This window comes from Anopheles merus, chromosome 3L, assembly GCF_017562075.2.
Source record: "Anopheles merus strain MAF chromosome 3L, AmerM5.1, whole genome shotgun sequence".
Classification (NCBI taxonomy): Eukaryota; Metazoa; Arthropoda; class Insecta; order Diptera; family Culicidae; genus Anopheles; species Anopheles merus.
The window spans coordinates 34,938,550-34,951,895 of record NC_054085.1 but is presented as its reverse complement, the minus strand read 5'-3'; the positions used below and the strand labels follow the sequence as shown (position 1 = coordinate 34,951,895).

Sequence of the window (13,346 nt, the reverse complement as noted above, 5' to 3'; positions counted from 1 at the left end):
AATTGATAATTCATCAAAATATTCCTTACACCGTCCGCCGTGCGACCGAACCCGGTATGGGGCGATCGTGTGGGTGTGGGTAATAATTCAACCCCACGGCGATGACCGAGACTTCATCAGTATGCACTACACGCTTCGATTGTGCGTGCGGAGTGTGACTCCCCCCGATACGGTACGGTGGGGATCTGTTCGGGAGCTTGCGAGCAAAGCAGAGTCGCAGGTGACTCATAACAAAAATGACTATTTTTTTGTACAATCAGTCGGTCCTAAATAAGTATTTTAGTTTTTTTTACGATCAAAACTCATGTCAATACGAAAACAGCATCAAAATAACGGTCAAAAACTGATTCAAACGGCGCACACGACCATGGAAGTAATGCACTCGCGCTTGTAAACAGCGCCAATCGAAATGTCAAATGCGAAAGAATAAACCACAACAAAACAAATCTTTTTCTACCGATTTCGTTTATCTATTTTCTCTGCAAGAAAGTTAATTTTGTGCAACAAAAGGTACAATTTCGGGTTGAAACCTGCGCAACTTATCCCACTAAACTGTGTCCCTCTCTTCGAACGATTCCAGTATACGATTGAAACCCACACCAAAGCGTAATATGTCCCTGCATAGCGATACATCCGAAGATTTATCGCGCAACTCGGCCGAGATGGAACTGCTGCCCCCGATCAACTTTGCCGATGACAAATATCCGTACTGCATCGTCTGGACACCGATCCCGGTGCTAACCTGGTTCTTCCCGTTCATCGGACACATGGGCATCGCCATGTCGAACGGCGTGATACGCGACTTTGCCGGGCCGTACTTCGTGTCGGAGGACAATATGGGGTTCGGCCGGCCGACACGCTACCTGCGGTTGCATCCGGCTAACGCGTTCGGCGGCACCCAGAACTGGGACGAATCGGTAATCAAAGCGTCGGCCACGTACGGTGCGCGAATGCACAACCTGTTCTGCGACAACTGCCATTCGCACGTGGGCATGGCGCTGGCCCTGATGCGCTACAAAGAGTACACCAACTGGAACATGGTGGTGCTGGCGTTTTGGATGTTTTTCAGGGGCAAGTACGTCGGGCTGCGCGGTTTCATCAAAACCTGGCTGCCGTTCCTAATTATACTGACTATTTGCGCACTGGTTGCGATGTACTCTAAGTGGACTATCTAAGCAGGGTGACCTGGGGACGGCACACCGGGGTTTCGGATGGACGGGGACGATCGGATGCGCCGATTATTATTAAATTTCATTCCTTAAGGTCCGTCGGTGTTCACAACCGACCGCCGATGCACCATGGCGCAGCAGGAAACCGACAACTTACTTCATTAGGCATAAAGATGTGTAACTGAATGTATGTAATATGAACGAATATATCTATAAACCCATCTATGGACGCCTGCGACCACGCAGGAGAGCTGTAATTTATTAACAAAACAATCGGACGATCTTACATTGGTGTGCTTTTTTGCTTGAGAAAAAAGGGCAACGGAAGGAATTGAGCGAGAAGCTTTAGAACTTCTTGATCTGCTCGTTGATGGCGTCCGCGTGCTCGAGCAACGTTTTCCACTGTGGCACCGTCAGGCTGATGCCCTTCTTGGAAGGCAAATCCTGCCCATCCTTGCTGTAGTACTCCCGGATGCCCACGTACACCTTGCCCTTGAACTCGTTCACCGTGATCTTGCGATTTTTGTCCAGCTCGAACACATTCGGATCCTTGCCGGGCGTGGAGGCAGCTTTCTCCGTCGACTTTGGCTTCTTTGCCGGCGTACGCTGCACATGGGGTAAACAATGGGAAGGTTACAGTGAGAATGCGTCGCAAGAAAGCGTGCGGTGAACAGGGAAGAACGGGTCTTACATCTTCGAAACTGGTGTCGGAATCTGTGGAGCTTTCCTGTTTCTTGGTTTTGGGCATTTTGAGAAAGATTTGTTGCGGTTCGGCACGTTTTCCTTGGTATCCGGAGAATTGAGCGCGTTTTTACACAATGGTGGTGTGTGGTTTTCGTTGCACAGTTTTCCGCTTTTTGTCCAACGCAACTGTTGACAGCAGGCAAGAAATGGTGAATTATGGCCAAAAGGTTAAATACACTATTCCACTGTGCTTCGTTTCAAATGTGGACGGTTATTCAGCAGCAATCGTTACGCTGAATAAAACCGCAATCTGTTGTTGGAAATCAAATTCTTTTCGTAAAGAAATTAAATTTCCTTACAATTTCAAGCTTAAACAATATAAAACGAATTATATCCGTTTAGGAACAAAATCAATATTTTTATTGGGGACGAATAAACACAATTGTTTGGAATATAATTACTGACTACAGTTTTATGCAACATAAACAAGCAAAGCGCCATGCGTACTGGTGTGTATGGGTTTTACAAAAATACGATTTCTTCAACAGACCCCGTGTTCTATCTATCTCTTGCTTATATACGATGCACTCGTTGATCGCTGAATCAAACCAGCACCCACAGGGCGTCCGGATGATGACGTCGGCGGTTTCGGAATGGACCTTCCGCTCGCTGTGGTTGTACCACCCGTCGATGCTAACGATTTGCGTTGACAGGACAGTGATGCGATAGAGCCGCTCGGTGGCTTTTTCAGCCCTCCTCCAACCGTGGGCTGCTGTGCGCCTGTGGCCAATCCCGGTGATCGCATCATACCAGCGGGTTTGCGCAAGGCAGCGACGGATTTTACTTGCGCCACGGACGGTCTCGGTGTGTCTGCACGTCCGGCCAAGCTGCCAATAGACAACCTCGGCCCAGATGATGGAAGCGAAGAGGCGGAGGATGTTTTTTTCGGCACCCCAACGTCGGCCGGCGTGCGTTTTCGGTCGATGCTTAGCAGTGAGCTGGAACGGGGCTGAGCAAACTTCGGTGTCATCGTAAGGAAAGACTTCCTCGACACGGCGGACGCGTGCTGGGGCGTAATGGTGCGCCCGAAACCGTTCGTTAGGTCTTGCGTAGCGTTGCTTTTCATCAGCAGCAGCGCTATATCGATCTGGCAGCGTGCCTCCTGCAGGCAGTTGATCACGTTCCGGTCCCGATCGTGCTGCGTGTCGGTGGCTGCTCCCGCTGCTGCCACCGCTACCTCGACTGGCCTTTCGTTGGGGCTCGAGGTGACGAGCGTTTTCATCGCCTCGTACGCATTGTCGTCCGCCACGCTGGTCTGGGCGGGACTGAGAACCGCATCCACTACCGGCTTGTTGGCCGGATGGTCGGTACTCTCCAGGTCGTGCGTTTTATTGTTTATTCCCACACTCTCGGCCGATGTGTTGGATCTGGATTCTGGACGGCTGGACGACGCGCTGCTCCCCGCGACCGGTTCGTCCTTTTCCAACTCTTTGGTGCTTGTTTCGATGCCATCATCCTCCACCGTGTCATCCAGTCCGCTGATCGGAGCGACCGACTCGATTCGCGATGAAAATTTCCCCTCGGCCGGTGGCGTCGAGAAGGGTTTCTTGATCGTCAGCCCCGGGCTAACGACGTTCATCTTCACGCGGGGGGATTTCAGGGGCGAATGAAGCATCGCCTGCTCCTTCCCCTCCCTCACCTGCCGTATGCTGGCCTCGTAGTAGTCCAGCAGGTTCGCGAGCATCGCCTTCGAGACGAGCGCGCAGCTTTCCGACACATCCGGCAGCAGGTTGGAGGAAGCGTTGTTTTTACACTTGGAAAACACCTTCGGGCCCGTCCCTTGCACCTCCCAGAAGGAGCTTTCCTGGTCAGTTTTCTCGGGGCAGCTGCACCGCAACAGCTCGTAGCTCAGCTCCGCCCTCATGCCGGACCGGTTGCATTTGACCGTGATCGTCAGATTGTCGGCATTGCTCTTCTCCGTCTCAAAGTCCAGGTACTGCAACCGGAGGCCCATCGATTTCAGCAAGAGCGTCAAGTTGATTGCGTCAATATCGAGTGGCTAAAAATGGAGAACCAAAAGGGGTTGCCGTCAAGCAAATATTAATAAGAAAAAAAGCTGCAAAATGTGAACAATGTCGAAAATCGCTGAGGTTTAGCGGAACACGAATGCACGAACGCACACACGCACGCAACAAAATCGGTGATGTCCTTTTTCGGAGCGTACTGTGGACTGGTCGCTGCGCATACTAATTAATAGTACCGTTTGGCGCACTACGCTCCAAGACGAGGTAGTATTTGATGCACCAAAATGAAGTAAAATTAAATGAAATACTAAAAATCAGTGTTTTAACGTTTGTGGCACTTTTAACTGACCTTTGCTCGTTCCAGCTCGGTCCCTTTCTTCTGCACCTCGATCCATCGGTTGATCAAGTCCGGCAGCTTTACATTGCTCGTCGCCATTGTACTTTTCTCCAGAACGCTCCCGGCTTCACTTCCACAGCTACAGCAGCAGTTCGCACTAATTCAATCGCTTTTAGTGGCAACTATTTTACCGACGGCGACAACTCACAAGCAACAAAATCTACTAGGGCCGCTTAGAAAAACCGATCGGCAGAGTCTTTGTCTCACCACTCGTTACTGTCTGCCCATTGCCTACTGTTTGCTGCTGAAAGACAAGTTCATCGACGGCAGGACGGAGCACGACGACCAGCAACGATCATTTTGTTCCCGGCGGCATCGGTAAACAGATTAGCGAAAGGCGGTTCAAAGATGAGCGAACCGTTCGGCTGCACCAATTTCATCGCATTTCATCGCATTTTCTCGACGCAAACACATGGGATGAAAGCAATGCAAGGAATAGGCCAAAAATAGGAATTAATTTGCTTTGAGGCATCGAAAGCAGTTTGTAAAACCGAAGAATTTCAATTTGAAGACCAAAATCGGTTTGTTTTTAATGCATATTGTTTGTTATTTCAAATAAAATCCTTTTTCGACCTGAAGTGAGGTTAAACAGCTTATTTTGGTCGACTTGGTCATTGAAATTGCCCAGGGTGCATTTTGGGCCCAGCTACACACACCTGTCATTTGTGACATTTCGGCGAATCAGTTTTGGTGCTCGCTCCCTCACGAAAACAACCTGTCTCTGCGGCGAATGCTCCTGCTAATTAGTTTTCTACTTAAACAAATCAATTGTGGAGTTTAGATCGGGTGTAAATTTCAGGTAAAACGTGCAAATTGTGATGTTGGGTGTGTGTTGTCACGACGCGGGATGGCGAATACGTGCGAGAAGTGCGCTTGTAGCCCGGGTGAACCGTATGTTTTGTTTATATCCAGTGTCCGTGTGCCGTGTGTTTGACCCTCGTTGCCGCCCTTATATCTAACCCTTTGGTGCCACGTCAAGCAGAAACCTTGCGATAGTCTTGCGAAATCTGCTGGCCTAGAATGAGAAGCCGACCTAGAACGGAATTCATGATTGCTTAATTCTTTCGTCGTACATGACGAGCTTCCCATGGGTGGAAAATTACCACGTGGGCTTTAGAGATAATGTCAAAAATCTACGCTCAGGGGGAGATATTTCAAGCTACGTTTGTTGATGTGAAATGGAGTGATGTTTTGTATCGAATTTTACTGGTGCATAGTGCAATAATTGAGTTTTTATGGGAAAAAGAATAGTAAAGAAAGCGTAGAAAAATGTAAAATATCGTCCAGAGAGGTGTAGAACAAAAATGAATCATTGCTTCAACAAACGGCACTGATAACACTTGAAGGCGTGCATTTTTGCGTGTCTGCGTGCTAGACAAACAGAACACATGGTCGCTGCTGCTGCGTACGCAATCAGTCGCGCATTTGCTGTGAGTGTGTATGTGTTGGTGGTAATGTCTGAATAAAGTTGTGGGTAGCAGCGTAGCTCGTGTTTAGTACTTAACTAACACTCATTGCGGCCGGAGCGCAGTGGCTCTCGTTTCTATCAATACGCGAACAACTTCCCCTTCCCTGCGAAGACGAAGAAATTCAATCCCGTCGTCCCATTCAAACGCAAGCCAACCCCAGATAAGGTGTCGTCATCCCTCGTTCTACATTCCGCGGTAATCGCGGTAAACATTGTTCTCGGTATTGTTCGCTATTGTGTGACTGATTGTGTGACTGTGAGTGTGTGTGTGTCTACGTTGCTGCTGTACTGACAGCTGGTTCCAGTGTGTGTAGAGGGAGTTTACTAGCATGCAATGATCATCGGTCAAGGCCAACTGTTGTGTGTTGGTCTCGCGCGGTCGCCTTGTTTCATGTCGTGCAATTGCGAACACGGACTGATTGATGAATTCGATGGTAGATGGCTAATCGTTTGTTCGGTTTTTCCAGTGCGCATTTCCAGCCCGCCCCCTGTTACAACGAAGCGTCCCCTCCGGTCCCGGTGGCATAGAAAATCCAGGCTTCAATTGGCTTCAAAAGGAAGAACACAACAGCAGCAACATGTTGTCGCACTTGTTGAAGGATACCAGCGTGATCGTCAGCACCGGCAACGTGCTGAATGTGAGCGAATTGCGCAAGAAGGCCGGCCAGAAACCGACCGATGAGGTAAGGAAATAAAGGGGCGGAAAAGGTGGGGTTGTGCGGGGGAGGGCTGTAATTCGAGCGCGTTAGTTCAGACTGGTCGATTGATTTCACATTTTGTTGTAAATATTTACCCGATTTCGATCCGCCGTGTGTGGAATGTAGTAGTTGCCGCTTCCGGTTCAAGGTCGTCCGGCGATGAGCTGGGGAATTTGTGTGCGAATTCCACCCAACCGTCGGTTTGGACTTTGTTGATAGTTAAAGAGGATTGACCTACAGCATTGTGTACTAGGTATTAAAACTTTAAACTATACTTGCATTCTGGACGATTTTAAAGTTTAATTGGAATGTAGTTATGCACAAAAACTATGAATAATTAAAAGGTAGCTAAACTTCTTTGCAACTTCCTTTTTAGAGACAGACCGCAAGACCACTCTAGTCCTTATACTTCAAAAGCAATAATTTATAGACGCGAAGGCCATATCTAGCAGTCAACGTTCTGCCCTTCCCAATAGCCCAGCCAGAGAATACCCCCTTAAGAGTGTTGTGGTCAGGATGACTTGCAGAAACGACGCGTTCGGTGGCCATCATATCAGGACAGAACGCGTATATCGGGCAGATGATGTCATAACGTGCCACAACACAATAGCAACTACACTGGCTACTCTTGAACTGGCACACACAGAGACACACAAGCACCGAATGCACGTGTTATTTTTGGCGTGTTATCTTATCGAAAGGGAAACACATGCCATACAATCTGGCAAGCCGACTACACAGACACACACACACACATTATCGATTTTAGGGGAAGGGGGTGAATGGAACGGTGCCAAACATCGGTGGCCATTAGAAGCGGTTTATGTCGTCATCGATGGCGGACCGAACCGAACAAGCATTGGTGATGAACAATCAGTCAGCAGCTGTGGAACGGGAAAGAACGTTTTAGAAGAAGCTCCAAAGCTATTTCGTTGTTAGTTGGATGAAAATGTAACTCTGAATATTTCATTCAAATTTCAAATCCAAAGCGAAAACCAACGAACCGGAGGAAAGAGTAGAGTTAAGTCGGAAGCATGCAAACAAGACGAAATCCTTCACTTCACAATTTCTGGCATCATCGGATGTTACCGCAAACATCCGGCAGGGGATGAATTCTTGGAACCGTAAAATTACACTCTCCTATCGTAGCACAAGCTCGTCCTTGGTTGGTATGTGCGAAGAGACGGAGAAAATTATGTTATTTTCTGAAAGGATGTTGGCTTGGTTCCTTTCTTCCCCAAGAACATAGCAGGAAATGTGTTCTCATTTGTGTGGCGGATGCAATGCGGGATTGCAGAACTTTCAAAGAGCTCTCTTGTGCAAAGAGCATTCAAAGCAGTGTTTGCATACAAACAAGCTCTTTCTAAGTGCATCCTATTGCCACACGAGAGCTAGAGCTGCCGTGTGTGCCGTGGGTTGTTGAATGGTCCAGTTCACTCCAGAAGGTAGTAAGCGCCAGCAGGCAAAAACGTGACGATGCATTTCAAATGCACGCTATTTACGGAATAAGTACACCGTGTGAAGGAGAAACGAAGGAAAAAGAACACACAAACGCTTCGCGGAACGTAAAGATAAGACAAGCAAAGGGACAAGATATGATGCGCGGTGGAGAAGATATGATATGAAACGGGACGTGCGTAATTGTGCTAGGAAATGACATCCACCAGCTCTGTATTTCTTTGCACTGGATAAATGTAACACATTTCTGTGTCTTAGATGCATTCCATTCTCTTGTAGTCTCTATTTCTACGACAAAATCCCAAGGAAAATCTGGTACACACGACGAATGGTAACTGCCTATGCAAAAGGGAAGGAACAAGTGGACCAATTTCGCTTGACATGGCAGCTTGTAACAACACCATATTTACCTTCTAACGATTGTTTCGTCTCTAATATAACATTTTATATCTAGAACCAAGAAACGGTTGAAAGCAAGGGCGTAAAAGCAAAAGTTTGGATGTAATTATGCCGCACGTGGGGGAAACGAAACAAAAATGGGTCAAAAACTGTCGTCTCCGCCGGTTCGTTCGGTACGGAGTTTATAAAAATAAAATAAACAACAATCCCAAATGAGTAATTTCCGCTCGGACGTGTTCGGTAGCCGGGCGGCTCGTGGAATGGTTGTAGATGGGTCGTTGTTGGGTGGTGTAATGCACTCAGCAACAACAGATTTGTCTTTAGTCGCGATGGTGTGTGCCGGCGTCTCTGCCGGGAAGCGTTTTTAGAAAAGCGCTGCGATAACCGACGGAAAGAGTGAGTTGCCTCACGGTCAGTTAGAGGTTAGATGGCACGATGGATGGCTTTTTTCTACCTCTCTAAATGCGTAACCCCCAACGATCAACCCGTGCTACAACCGCTTTATTATTTAATCGAGAACAATCTCTTGAAGCACGTTGTTGGTTGCAAATTTAAATGCTGATGCTTGTGTCAGCATTTTGTTCGATCGGTGTGTAACAAATTGACATCGTTTTAATTTGCCCCCTCCCGTTCTTCCCTGCATTCCCCTTCCTGGTTTTGGTACATGTAATGAGGAGTAGAAACACCGACGTGTTGTTACAAACGATATTTGATCTTTTCGCTTCGGCGGCGGTGCATGTTTTTGCTCACATTTCGCTCAGCAGTGTTGCGCAACTGCCCCGGCAACGAAGAATTTCAAGTGTCAATCCGTGTCGATGCAAACCATGAACGATTTGTCATTTCCTGGGGCGGGCAGTTGCAGCTCTACCACAGCCCCAGGTGTTCCATTTTGCATGCCATTTGAAAGACATTTTTCAAAATTAGTACAACATTTGGTTTGGCCAGCTAGCAGAACAAATCGCGCCATGTTAGGGCAGGAAAGGGAAATGGACCGTTCCACAAACCGAATTTCTCCACCGAAAGGTTATCGGTTCAACTGGCTCGCGCTAGCGTTGCGGGGGGAAAATCTGGTTTTAAAATATTGCCCGGTTTATTTATATCGCTCAAACACACGGGGGGCAACCAACTGATGCGTGTGCTCCATGCTCGAAACTTGTGCCGTGATTGACAGCACTGACCCATTAGCTGTGCGTGGTGGGCCCGTTGCCAAAACACGTTCCGGGGCGCTCCTCCTTTACTCCTACATTAATACCTTCCTTTTCGAATTCGGAATTTCGCTCGTTCCAGCTGACGGACTGTCTCCGCTCGACGTTTGGCGAAGCGGACGTAACCGAGCTGCCCCCAAACCGGCGGCTCATCACACGCCGCAACAACGATCTGCTGGAAAAGGTGAAGGAGCATCCTCGGGCGGACATCAAGATTGGGGCCAAGATTTTCCTGAACCGTTTCTCCGAACCGGCGCTAACCGAGGCGGTGGAGAAGCTGTTCGAGACGCTGAACGTGTCCTACCTGGACAACCTCATACTGGCCTACCATCCGACGGGAGCATCGGTGGTCGGCAACGGCAACGGCGGTACGCCGGAGCCCGGTGAAGAAGAGGAAGAGCAGGAGGTGAAGGAGGGCGTGATCGAGTGGGCGGTCGGTAGTGACAATGCGGTGGGCAACTTGAAGAAGCTCTGGTCGCTGCTGGAACGGTACGCTGGGGACGGAAAGATTGGCCAGCTCGGCATTGCCGACCTGGATGCGGACTCGCTCAAGGAGCTGTACGATGCGTCCACGGTGCATCCGTCGATTGCGCAGATCAACCTGGCCGCTTGCTGTGTCGTGCCGCCGCAGCTGCAGGCGTACTGCAATCAGAACGAAATTCAGCTACTAACGCACAGTGACCCGCAGGGTAAGTGTTTGACGCTGCCTAGAGAATTGGCTTTGAGGCTTTATAATGTCCTTTTTTTCCTCTTTGCTTGTAGAACTACTCCCACGGGAAGTGCTGGACGAGCTGGACCTGGCAAGCTACGGGGCCGGCTGGACGTCCCGCTACCAGGTGCACATCAAGTGCCGCGGTGTACTCGCCGCCAAAGGGTTCATCGTCAGTCTGGACCGTGCGAACTGAGCGGCCCGCGGCTAGACAACATCTGCCACCGGATTGCCATTCCGCAGGGGCTCCTAATATAAAGGGGGAGCATCGACGGATCGACGACACTGCTGGACAGTTCCGTTTCACTGAGATGCACACACACATACAAAAAAGCGCGCACACACACACTGTTCGGGCACAAGACTCCTCTACCAGCCCCCACAACTATGCCACTCTGCGTGTGTGCGAGTGTGTGTGTGCTGTGGGAGTCTGCAGTACCGTCCCTTAGACGAGTTCACTTAATTCAGGTCGATGTGTTGTAGTAGTGCTCTCTGGGCGAGGGTATTCATTGATGTTTAGAACCGATTTTCTACAGAAAAACAAAACTTAACAAAGCAACAGCAACAAATGCACTTAACAGAAAACATTCGATGTTAACAGTAGTGTGTAAGGGGGAAGCGACGACGGACCGCGGGTAGGCGACAGGACGGACGAACACGGACGAAGTATTGCCAGCTTTTACAGGATGAGGCTTAGTTGTGTAGTTGTGTAGTGATGTGTAATAGAAACCAGAAAAGACATGAACGCTTTTTAGACGTAAGGTTATGCACAAGGGGGTTGGGGGAGGTGCGAACCTTCGCTTACTTTCTTTCCAATCGGATCGAGCGCGCCGCCTTTTTACGAAGAGGACAAACGAAATAGATACAGCGAGAGAAAGAGAGAGGGAGAGCAGCGAATGTTTCCGTAGTTGTGTATCGCTTTTATAACTATCTAGTAGTAATTATTATTGTTACACAGAAGAAAGCAAGTGGGCGAAAGGTGTTTTTTGTTTTTTGTTGTTCATACATTGGTGGGCGGTAATGGGCGCTCTGTAGCGAGCTGTCCTCGTCTAAGGAACGTAGCATGCAAATGTGCCTGAAAGGAGCGAGCAACCGTTTTTATTCCCTTTTTCCGCTGCGTGCTACACCATATTAACGGCAGGAAGGGTTGTGCACGGTAGGAGGGAGGCCATGCTGTCTTTACGATGTGATTATAACGATACGATGTGCAAATAATTGTTAGTGTTTTAGGTGTGTGTGCGCGTGTGCGTGGTAAATAAAGAAAGGTCAGGCCAGGACGATCTAGCACCGCACAGCGCACGGCAGCTTCTTGTCTCCCAGAGACGGCATGGACACACAACAAGCACACATACACACACAAACACACACAAACACGCTTATTATACGTTTCGGTTGCAACAATTTCAACAACGGGCAATCGTTCAAACTATTGCTAGGTGCAATACGAGGGCAACACATGGAAGGATATCTTAAAAAAAATAAAAAAAATATTGATCCGTCTTGTGGATATATTTGTGTAAATAATACTGATGTTAGGCTTTTTTTATTGTTTTTAAATAATATTGGATTGTTTAGAAGAACGTCATTTTTATTATTTGTTAAATTTTCTTGTATCATTTCTTTGCAGCGTGAATTAGTCCCCAGGTTACGGTGTACAAATAAGGAATCAAACGAATGTAAAGCCAAACTCCTCGGCACTCCCGAAAGGAACTCGTTTCTTCGAATTATGCCGCAAAGCTGGGGGTTAAAGAGCGAGTCGCATTTTTATTGTTACTTTATTGCGTACGCTCAATCGCTTCCCATTTATCCCGTTCTGTGGCAGTCAGAGAAGAACCGAAGTAAAAACCGCGCCAACATCCAAATATCGATTGAACACATTCCGACAAAATGCTCACATACACACACCGAGCGAGAGAGAGAGAGCGCATTGGTGCATATAAAAGGACAAACCGCAGGGAAGGGCCTCTGCCGGGAAGGAATGGAAGGGATGATATACGTTTCATTCATTCGCCGATCCCATTCATCAAACCGGTATTGAGTGCCTTTGATTTTCGGAGACATGGGACATGGGGTCTGGCCCGTCTGGCTTCTATTTGTCCCCCTTTTTTTGCGCGACAGGATGCTTCTTGCGTTCCGACGGACAGTAAGCGACATCTGTCTGGCTTTCGATTTGAAAAAGGCTGGTACTACCCGGCCGCTGCAGGATTATGATGAATTCCGGTATGATGTGTATTTAAATCTTATGCGCTGTCAATGGTCGCTTAAAGACAGCGCTCGTCTGACATTGCCGAAGCGGGAGATTTATGGGCAATTCGCGGTAAAATAGCAATGCTGACAGCCGGCTTAAATTATTGAGTCTTCAGTGGTTCGGCTTAGGCAAAAAACCCAATGTATAATGCAAAGTTGCATATTAAAATAACTTGTAGAGGATGTTGGGAGTCAGTGATGCGTGGTTGTGTTAATCTTTCATCAACGTTGGGCACAAATCCCGACCGCTCAAACCATGCACGAAGTACGAAAAAAAGAAAGTACTGCGTTTGCATCTTTCCCTGTAAAATACAACCCGTAATATTTTTGACGAACAAAAATGTAAAACAACGTCAAAATCCCAATCCATTTATCTCGATGTAACTCTGCTCTGCTCTGGAAGGCTCCACCACGCACGGTGCACTATGGGGCTTGTGGCTGCACTTCGAACTGCGCGAGCCGTGGCTTTCGCTCGCGTCTGGCGTCCCTTATCAGCATCTTCCGGTGTTTGCGGGCGGCGCCACACGGTTGAAATTCGCGGGCGCCGACCACCAACACGCCGGGCATCGATCATCCAAGCTGCACGCTCGAGAGCCTTATTAAATCCACCTCATCAAGATCATCGACGCAGGGAACGATCGCGGAGGAGTGCCACGGTCGACGCAACGTCGCCACGAGGGTCGATTGGTTTCGGTACAAGTTTGTGTGCGTGTGTGTGTGCGCTTTCAAGCTGACCATCCTGGCAATAGAGTCGTTACGGGAACATCTCAACTGGTGTGTATCCCTGCCCTCGGTGTAATCCCGCCGAGGGATCGAGAGTAAACAAAGTAATTATTTTATATCCGATTGACCGGTGTTGATAATCGTCCTGCAGGGCCTGTAGTCGGG

General features: G+C 48.4%; 4 protein-coding genes across 9 annotated transcripts; 2 read left to right on the top strand and 2 right to left on the bottom strand.

Moving 5' to 3' along the window:
• Positions 1-392: 392 nt before the first annotated feature.
• On the top strand, positions 393-1,394 carry LOC121599762 (transmembrane protein 222). The gene is made up of 2 exons (XM_041927821.1): positions 393-510; positions 581-1,394. Exon 2 carries the CDS (start codon positions 612-614, stop codon positions 1,173-1,175), a length of 564 nt encoding a protein of 187 aa, XP_041783755.1. The 5' UTR covers positions 393-510; positions 581-611; the 3' UTR covers positions 1,176-1,394.
• Positions 1,393-2,036, bottom strand: LOC121599763 (RNA polymerase II transcriptional coactivator). Its single transcript, XM_041927822.1, has 2 exons — positions 1,861-2,036; positions 1,393-1,775 (listed from the first exon to the last, which is right to left on the bottom strand). The coding sequence occupies exons 1-2, from the start codon at positions 1,915-1,917 to the stop codon at positions 1,515-1,517; spliced, it is 318 nt and encodes a 105-aa protein (XP_041783756.1). The 5' UTR covers positions 1,918-2,036; the 3' UTR covers positions 1,393-1,514.
• Positions 2,037-2,252: 216 nt separating this feature from the next.
• LOC121599392 lies at positions 2,253-4,853 on the bottom strand. The gene is made up of 2 exons (XM_041927160.1): positions 4,227-4,853; positions 2,253-3,912 (listed from the first exon to the last, which is right to left on the bottom strand). The coding sequence occupies exons 1-2, from the start codon at positions 4,311-4,313 to the stop codon at positions 2,416-2,418; spliced, it is 1,584 nt and encodes a 527-aa protein (XP_041783094.1). The 5' UTR covers positions 4,314-4,853; the 3' UTR covers positions 2,253-2,415.
• Positions 4,854-4,948: 95 nt separating this feature from the next.
• Positions 4,949-11,735, top strand: LOC121599393 (glutamate--cysteine ligase regulatory subunit). 6 transcript variants are annotated; one of them, XM_041927161.1, is made up of 4 exons: positions 4,949-5,073; positions 6,210-6,425; positions 9,585-10,191; positions 10,265-11,735. In XM_041927161.1, exons 2-4 carry the CDS (start codon positions 6,321-6,323, stop codon positions 10,405-10,407), a joined length of 855 nt encoding a protein of 284 aa, XP_041783095.1. In that variant the 5' UTR covers positions 4,949-5,073; positions 6,210-6,320; the 3' UTR covers positions 10,408-11,735. The 6 variants fall into 6 exon arrangements, with proteins under 6 accessions (XP_041783095.1, XP_041783098.1, XP_041783101.1 ...); XM_041927164.1 differs by lacking the exon at positions 4,949-5,073 and adding an exon at positions 5,706-5,908; XM_041927167.1 differs by lacking the exon at positions 4,949-5,073 and adding an exon at positions 5,706-5,938.
• Positions 11,736-13,346: the final 1,611 nt, after the last annotated feature.